We start from the raw sequence: 8,743 nt of genomic DNA, 5'->3' as shown, positions 1-8,743 counted from the left end.
TCCTCTCCAAATCAAGACAAGGCGCAGCAGGTGCTCGAAAAAAGTGGTGGCTTCTACTGCTCGCAAGTGTTTTATTTCTTTTATGGTGTGGTGTATGTGTACGCACCTCTCTTAAAAGAGGAGAAGAATAAGAGACGACGATTTCGAGGGAAGGGTTGTATTTGAGAAATTGGAGACTTTTTTTCTCTGTTTATTCTTTCAGTTCAGGCAACGTTTCACGAAAGATGAATACGTTGCCTGGATTTTTTTCCTACTTTTTTATGTTTTTTATGAACTTGAAGAGTGCACTGTTTTAAAGATTTGGTAGTGTTGCTACCCGAGGATGAATAAGAGCATTGTCATGTCGACGGTTCTTTACTTACTTGTTGGGCTGCACCTGTGTAATAAAAATGATCTGGACCTGTTGAAGCTGTCCGATGATAAACCACTTTTCTTTCTCGGCTGCGACGACGCTCATGTCCCTTTTTATTTATGTCATGTTTCGTAATGACGGCAATGACAATGGATTACGCAATTTTATATGTATGTATGTGCATGTGACCAGTAAAAGCTTGTTCATTTTTAATGGGTGCAATTTTTGAATTCGCGCAATTATTTCTGCACATTTTTGTTACTGTGACGAATTTGTAGTTTGCAAAATTTAAAATTTGCACTATGTACATATGTAAGCGTTGTGTATACGCATCATGTTCCAGGATTAGGAACACAATGCGATCCGACGAGTCACCCTTTTGACGTTTAGAAAGCATTATTATTCAGCACCCTTCCTTCAAATAAAAGTTAAAACGTCAAATTAATCCACCTCAACAAACCCATCTGTTGCGTAAACTGGCAGGAAATGTAGAACGAATTCTAATCTATCCCAAAATAGAATGTGATATACTTTATGATTAAATTCTGCTAAATAACTGGTAAATGCACTCAAAATATTTAAAACTATATGTAGCAAATATATGTGTCATAAAACAGGTTAAAAGCGAGTAAGTAAACTGCATAGTTAAAAATTGGGATAAATGCAATACATATTCGTACTTAATATACCATCTGGCACGAGAGGACAGAAGATTTAATCGCATAATCAGATGCAGTTGATATACATAGAAATATATTTCATTTCACCGTGGCATGCAATTTGATTACTTCATGACTTTCCCTTTTTGGCTGTAATACGTAATACCTCTAAAAAAACTACTCGAAATCGTAAAAAGTCCCTAAATTCAATTTACGCAACACTTAAATACTTTGTACACAAAATTCACTCCTTCAAAAATCTGCACTATGCTAATAAATCTTTTGCAAATATTCCCACCGCTAAATCTCACTGTATTTACAAAAGCATTTACAAACCAAAATATTACTACCACCAGAATTACGCAATCATTACCACCACTAACTAACCCCCATTCATGAACAGACCGGTTTCTCGGTCTAAAAATGACAAACATAACAAATAAAGGTGAATGAGAAACTTTGTCCAGTTGTGTCCAACAATTTTTATTGATTAACTTCGCTTACAAAATATCATATTTCCTAACAAACTGCATTTCGCAACCGTTAAACTTTGTATGTATCAAATTTCACAACATTGCCAATTTAATCATTTGCCAACAAACTAATTCGCAATGCTAATAAAATTCTGTCATAAAATGAAATAGTTGTGAAATCAAGGATCGCAATCGCATCTCCCTGGGAACGGATGAGTCGTTAACAAAACACAACTGTTAAACGACCTCCTATTAATTTTGCTATTCAGTACCCACGAAAAAGTAGACAAGGACAAAGTGAGATTTCGAAGCTCTGAAACAAAATCAATTTCCTTTTCCTGCGCAATTCGACCCTCTCGGATTTTGTCTGATTTTTTTATTCGTAAAAAACCGTGTCGTCGATTTATTTTGGATAATGGAATTGACAGCTGTAATGAGGGGTGACTTTTTGGTGGTCGTTTTGTTCCATGAAAAATTGTCTTATTGTCGAGATTGAAAAATTGTACTAAATAAATTATTAAAACGGAATTCATCTCCTTGGCAACCAAACTGCCCATCAAAGCAAAATATCGCTTCACACCGTCAAACAATATCTCCATTAGCGACGCACCAGTATTTTCGAAAACTTTTACAACTCGATTCTTGTTGTTGCCATGATGACAAGGAAGACAAGGGTTTCTCCTCTCTTTGCTAAACAATGAACGGTTTTGGGACGGCTCAATTTTTCAGGGATCCCGACACACAGAAGAAAATCTTGCCATCACAATATTGACACTTTTATGGTTACCCTGGAAAATAATAAGTTTTTGAAAATAAGCAAGTCTCCAGGTTCTTATTTTCTGTAAAGATTTCTTGTAAATTCATGATTATTTCGCGTGTGTGGTTTATGAGGGGGTTGTAAAATCTGAGATATTTCTCCTGACTAGAGAAATCAGTTGTTCTCAGAAATAATCATGGTTGACCGGAAAGATTCTGAAAGAATTTGTTTCAAAATCCAAAAACTGTTTGAAAATTCAATCCACTGAAAGTTCAAGATTGAAAAATCTGAAATCCAGTCAAGACGATGATTCGCTAACAAATTGCATCATTAGAAATTTACCATTTCTCTCTTCACTGGGTTTGAATAATGGTAAAAATATTCCCAGAAATTTTACAACTGTTTCACTAATAGAATTCATTTCATTTCACGAGCCGGGAGCAATAAGCGAGTCAATTCATTCGAATGAAGTCATGCAGACAACGAAGCTAACCCCATATTACATTATTATGCAAATCTTGACGATGTGATAAGATACTTGACGAACGAGATGTACTCATCTAGATCAGTTCAGCAAACAAACAAGAAGGGGAGAAAGAAAGAAAGTGGTCGGATCGGAGGAGATGAATACATTTTCATATTAATAAAAGTAGCAAAATGAGACTGACAGATAACAACCTGGATGGATCTGAATCTGGATTTGGAGAAGGGCAGAGGCAGACCTCAAGTGGATGATGATGAGTGACGGATGCAATTCAGACCTCATCCAAGCAAATGGTATTAAACTGATGCCCTCAAAATGGTACGTACGTATACAAGCAGCGAGTGGGGTATAATGATCATCTCGAATGTGCCTTATTGTGTAATTACATTCATCGCTGGTTTATAATGAGATGAGCATGAAGGCAGAAATCTGAATTGTTCAAGTGGCTAGCTTTGGGGGTCTCGTCTTATCTCCTCTCATATTAAATATGGCAAGCGTATGTATGTATTTATGTATGTTCCTCCTCCTTAAGGCAGTTGCATTTAGTAATTGGTAAGATTTGAGTTTCAGAAATCATGCAGATTTGTCCTGATCCTATTATTCTTTTTATTGAGAAAAGCCCTGATTCTGTGGAAAGATCATTGACTTTATGTTATAGAACATCGTATTCTTCAGTAGACAATAATTTCAGTGAGTGCATCGAATTACATTTTCGAAACAAAGTTAAGAAAGTGAAAGGTTAATTGAATTACGAAATCTACTTACTTAAAAGGGTTGCAATAGCGTATAAAATATCGACCTTTTTTGTACCTACCTCCCTATTGCGTGGGTTACTTTCAGTATATTTTATACTTTCAACCATACTTCATGCTTCTTACATGCAAAATCTTTTATTGAAAATTAATTTACTTTCGTTCAAAGTCAAGTTCCTATTAAATATTATGTACAGACCGGAAACTAAATAGATTACAATTTAAAATCAAATTTCCAAAATTCTTATCATGCTCCAAAATCTATTTACACATCATAAAGATGTCCAATCAAATTAGGCAGGTACATACATACATTTTACACAAACTTACGTATCCCTTCCCCAAATTCAATTTGATCTCTTTGACTTTTTAATGCAACTATTACACAACTAACTGCGCAATAAATAAATTCATGCCTCAATTCAAACAAAATCAAGATATCCCTAATAACACAATCTGGTCCAACTTTACATCCAAATGATCCCCATTAAAACCCTATGCCTACAATTGCACTTAATTATCTCCTTTCCAACCTGAAACCATCTTCTTTCTTGGAAAAGAGCCCAACATACGCAAAAGTTAATATCCTTAATCTACAAGTTTTTGCCCTCTACTTTATTACACTCAATCAGAGGTACAATCAACTCAATTGATGCACACGTTAGGAGCCAACTAAAGAAAAGTCCAATTTTTTGTCCCCTCTCTTCACGTGTTGCATACAAAGCAGGTTACTTTTTACTTCCTACACAATGGAGGCTGCTGTCTCTGGCTGAACTACAACGTGTATACTTGCCACAGTTTGAACTTTGTTCGAAATTATCATTATGTAAAACAAGCTCAGGGTAAACCACAGCACAAACTGGACAAGTTCAAGGAACCATTACTTTCATTAAATAATAATAAACACCTGTCCACATCCATCTCCTCCCTCGCACTGCGTCGTCATGACGCAACACAATTACACGGACGCCTTCACTCTCCCTCAAAAAGAGGGGTGGACGGTGAGAGTAAAAGTTTACAGAGCTTACGTACTTTTTATGGCTCAACAAATCTGGCCAAGTTTATAAACTCTGTGCATGTGCATGTGCATATGCGTATCTGCATATGTACATACGTGTTGGTCTCTGGTTTGTCTAATATGTAAATGAAATCGGACTTTACTTTTGTAACCACTACTTGCTCTCCTCGTCAGATTAGTCGAAAAGATGAGAGGTTATTGCCCACTCGAATCACATCATGCACGGCTCAGCAGTCCCTTAAGAAACGATGACATATATAAAACTTGGATGCAAATTGTAAAGAAATTGACCCCTTTTTTCCAATCCTATTCTCAGCATGGTTTTTTAAATCGTTATTTACTCCGAGATTTAAATTTTTAACAGATTAAACACTCTCTTTCTCGTTCTCGTTCTCATGTGAAACAAAATTGGACAATTGGTGCCCATTTCTTATTTAAATTAAGATTTAATTTACTGGCTTGGAAGAATATTAATTTGTTGGCTAAGTCGTGTTTAATGAGGTGCAATGTGGCTGATTTACATACATATTATGTCTCACGACGATATTGATGGGTCTTGTCTCCAGGTTGGTGAGTGAGTAAGCTCATATGTATTTATCTTGATTGTAAGCACCTAACGGCATGGTAACTAACACGTCCTTCTAACGGAGAATATGTACTTATGAAATGAAAAAGATTTATATTTCTGTTCGAGAGTGAGTGAGTCACAAACACAAAACTTTGGCCTGGTTGGGTTAAGGTTGACCTCGAAATGAAAATGAGGAACGAACGACGACGCAGCGTCAGGACAGGAGCGACTATAATAGTCCCTGAAAAAGGTTCTTTGTCATCCCTTTAAATCAGACTTGCTCAGTTACACTGACAATTTACATTTGTTTAGAGAAGAAGAAAGTGGTGGAGAGGAAATGAGCACAAAAGACCATTTTTTTCTTACTTCTCCTGCTTCGAGTAGTACACGGTGGACCTGACAACAAGTGGGCATCACTTATTTGAGCAAGCAAGCTCGATTTTTACGTTGGATTTGTTTTGTTTGAATTTCAGATTTGGACTGACGTTGACTTAAAGTGGTGGATTTACTTCTTTACACACTTTTCCCATTACGTGTCACATGGCTAAAAACACGCCATAAAACGATGACACCTCCTCCTCTCCATATTTCTATTTCTATAGTGTCATCACCCCAAATTGACTTGTATACATTTTATTATTCAAATCACTCCTTAAGCTTGACGGGGGTCACCCGCAAGTGTTCCAAACACTTCAAAGTTTCGCATCTGTTTTAATTCGTGGTGTTTTTTTCACTCTTTATTTAATGCACCCTCCCCCTCCTCCTGGCACGATTATTTATTTGGAGGAGGATGATGATATGACCAATATCCGCAAAATTTTGGGCATCACATCACCCACGCCATATGGCGGTTTTTGTAGCGTCATTATTTTTAACCCGTCTGCAAAGTATTTTGGGTTTTAGTGCTGCATGGTGATGCTGCTGGTGATGATTATAATCTGTGATGTGGTTGATTGATTGTGACATGGGAATTAGGGAAGGCTGAAGAGTTTAATTTAAGCATCATCATTCAATCCAATGATGATAAGGCGTTATCGACTCTGATGGGATGATTAGTTAGCTGCCGACTTTTCTAGTTGGGCATAAATTGCATTAGTCATCAAGTAGTCGACTTGGGTGATAAGTCATCTCTTACATTTACGCACTTATGCGAATACGTTTATCGATCTTTACCTTATAATATCACCATAAAAAGTCATAGCACATCACATCACATAAAACAATATCAAGTCCAGTGTGGACTCGTCAGCCGTAAGTAAAAGCCTTCCAATAAATAGGTACCCACTGACTCAGGTAGCATCGTCGGTCGAGCACAATCGTGTGATGAGAAAAACGTATGCCTGCTAACCCGACGAGTGTAGTGAATAACAGTGTTATTATGCTTCCTTATTCCTGCTTGGGATTGGTTTTAGTAGGTGATGGGGTGACTCCGGTTTATTTATGTGTACGTGGATTGTGTATGTTGTTATGAGTCCGATTCTCCCTTCCTGCCTGTACTGAATCCACGAAAGCCACAATCCCCTCTCGTCTCCCGATAAAACTCACTCCGACCACGGCCACTTGTTCAGTCTGTGCCTGGAGTTGACGGCGAGAAGTAGTCTGAAAACGGAGTAGAAATCGCTCAATTGTACCCCCGAACTCATCAATGCATAAAAAACAGAAAGAGATTCAAGTCTTTTTTAAGTTGAATAGTAAAATATCGCGACTTTTGGCACTAATGGCGATCCCATTTTATAACGAGGAGGAAGAAGAGGACCAAGTTTTGGGGGAAGATGGAGAAGTCCAAGATGGAGAAAGTTGTGAAAGTGGGACGACAAGTTTTTTGGGACAGTTGGCCAAAGAGCTGGTCGGAGTTTACTGCGGGACAAGTGGGAGCAGTAGGACGAGAGCTACCAGGAGAAGGAGAAATGGAGGTAAGTTGAGATTTCTAAGAGGTCTTGTTTTCTACATTATGATGAGGGTAGTTGGGGAAGGTGAGACTGCTTTCACCCAAGTAGAGTGAGTCAGCTTATTTAGAGATAAATTTTAAGAACAATATGGCCAATTAGATGACCATATTTATTACTGGAAACGCAAACAGACTAATCTGTGACTTATTAGAGTTCTCATTTTTTTACGCATTTGTTTTCCATCCCAGCCCAGACTTTCAGTTTTAGTGATGACTTCATTACTCTAAAACGTTTTCTTCACTATACATGTACCTCAATCTTTACCAACCTGTCATTATTTTCCACAGGTAACAAGACAACCTCCACCTCACAGCAATCCCAACCACTTCCCGACCTCGTCTGCTGCCACGTTCAAGCTGCACAACGAGTCCAACGGGTCGTCGCCCAACCTGAAAATCATGAGCTTCTTAACGCCCCCGCCCAAGCCCCACGACGACAAGGGCGACAACGCCATCCGCGGTCACCACCACTCCCACAACTGCCATCGCTCCTCCCCCCGGCCGACATTGACTCTGATCCCTCCGGACTTTCACTCGATGTCAAAATGGGCATCGACGTTGCCTACAGACGCATCGGACAGGGTCTGAGGGAGATTGCAGACCAATTCGAGAACGACAGATCACAAGTAAGTTTATCTTTCCATTACTAAAATGACCCAAATTTTATTACCAATCCGCAAACCTTTTCTTTTTGCAAACATTTTACGATGCAATTTTACGACCAAATCTAAAAAATATATTTGAACCCTTTTTCGCAACAAAAGTCACTTACTAACTAACCACCCAACTTTTTTGTCTCTTTAAAGGATTCGACCCGTCCTCGTCGCACCCGTCATGCCGCCGGAGGAGGAAGCCGACAGCCACCCCTCCTCTCGACCCCACAAATCAACATAAAACTGGAATTTGCATTAAAAATCACCATTCCCTTGACCCTCTTGGGACTCAGTTTGGCCTTCGTGAAGCGAAATTGCCCTTAATGCATCATTTTCATTTGTTAATATTTCAAATTTAAATATTTATTCAGTTTATACGATCGACCTTTTCCTAGTGGTTTTTGTTGCATGTGATGTCAATACTAGTTTTAGTTTTATTGTGCCATTTACATACATACACAATTATAATTTACATACATAATTTTATTTTAGCTCAATTTGCAAAGTCAGTTATTTGTGTGTATTTCAAACAAAAGTTGTTTTTTTACAACGCTCATCAAAGCTCAAAGTGATTTTGAAACGAGATCTCAAATTTTTCCTTTCGATTTTCTCCCTTCAAAATTTGGCGATCAACTGATCCATTGCGAATATCTATTTATACACTGTCTCTCATAGTATATTTAAAATAGCAATATTTATATACCTACAATCAAACTTTGTAAATTTTGTACATTTTTACTAGCTTAACAACAATATTTTCCAACCCAAATGTCTTTCAAACATTATTGTACATAAAATATAACTTATACGAAATAAAGCTAATATTGATATTGATTGAAATATTTTATCTCTTTTATGACTGGTTATTAAGTATGCAGATATGCAAATACGCTCCCTGACTCATTACGCAACCACCAGATTACGATGCACAATTCGGGTCACACCTCCGCATACGTCAAGTCGTGTAAACAAAAATAATTTCCATAAATAGAGTGATTTGTAGTGATGAATATCATGAAATGAGACGTGTGTGTGAGATAACATCATTTGAGTCAAGTTTATTAAAGTAAATCGCACAA

General features: G+C 37.6%; 1 protein-coding gene across 1 annotated transcript; it reads left to right on the top strand.

Moving 5' to 3' along the window:
- The first annotated feature begins 6,618 nt into the window (after positions 1-6,618).
- Positions 6,619-8,499, top strand: LOC110862458. The gene is made up of 3 exons (XM_022111655.2): positions 6,619-6,976; positions 7,300-7,637; positions 7,818-8,499. The coding sequence occupies exons 1-3, from the start codon at positions 6,709-6,711 to the stop codon at positions 7,986-7,988; spliced, it is 777 nt and encodes a 258-aa protein (XP_021967347.2). The 5' UTR covers positions 6,619-6,708; the 3' UTR covers positions 7,989-8,499.
- Positions 8,500-8,743: the final 244 nt, after the last annotated feature.

The sequence above is a fragment of the Folsomia candida genome, unplaced genomic scaffold (assembly GCF_002217175.1).
Source record: "Folsomia candida strain VU population unplaced genomic scaffold, ASM221717v1 Fcan01_Sc057, whole genome shotgun sequence".
Lineage (NCBI taxonomy): Eukaryota > Metazoa > Arthropoda > Collembola > Entomobryomorpha > Isotomidae > Folsomia > Folsomia candida.
The sequence above is the reverse complement of the archived record's forward strand: the minus strand, read 5'-3'. Positions and strand labels throughout refer to the sequence as shown.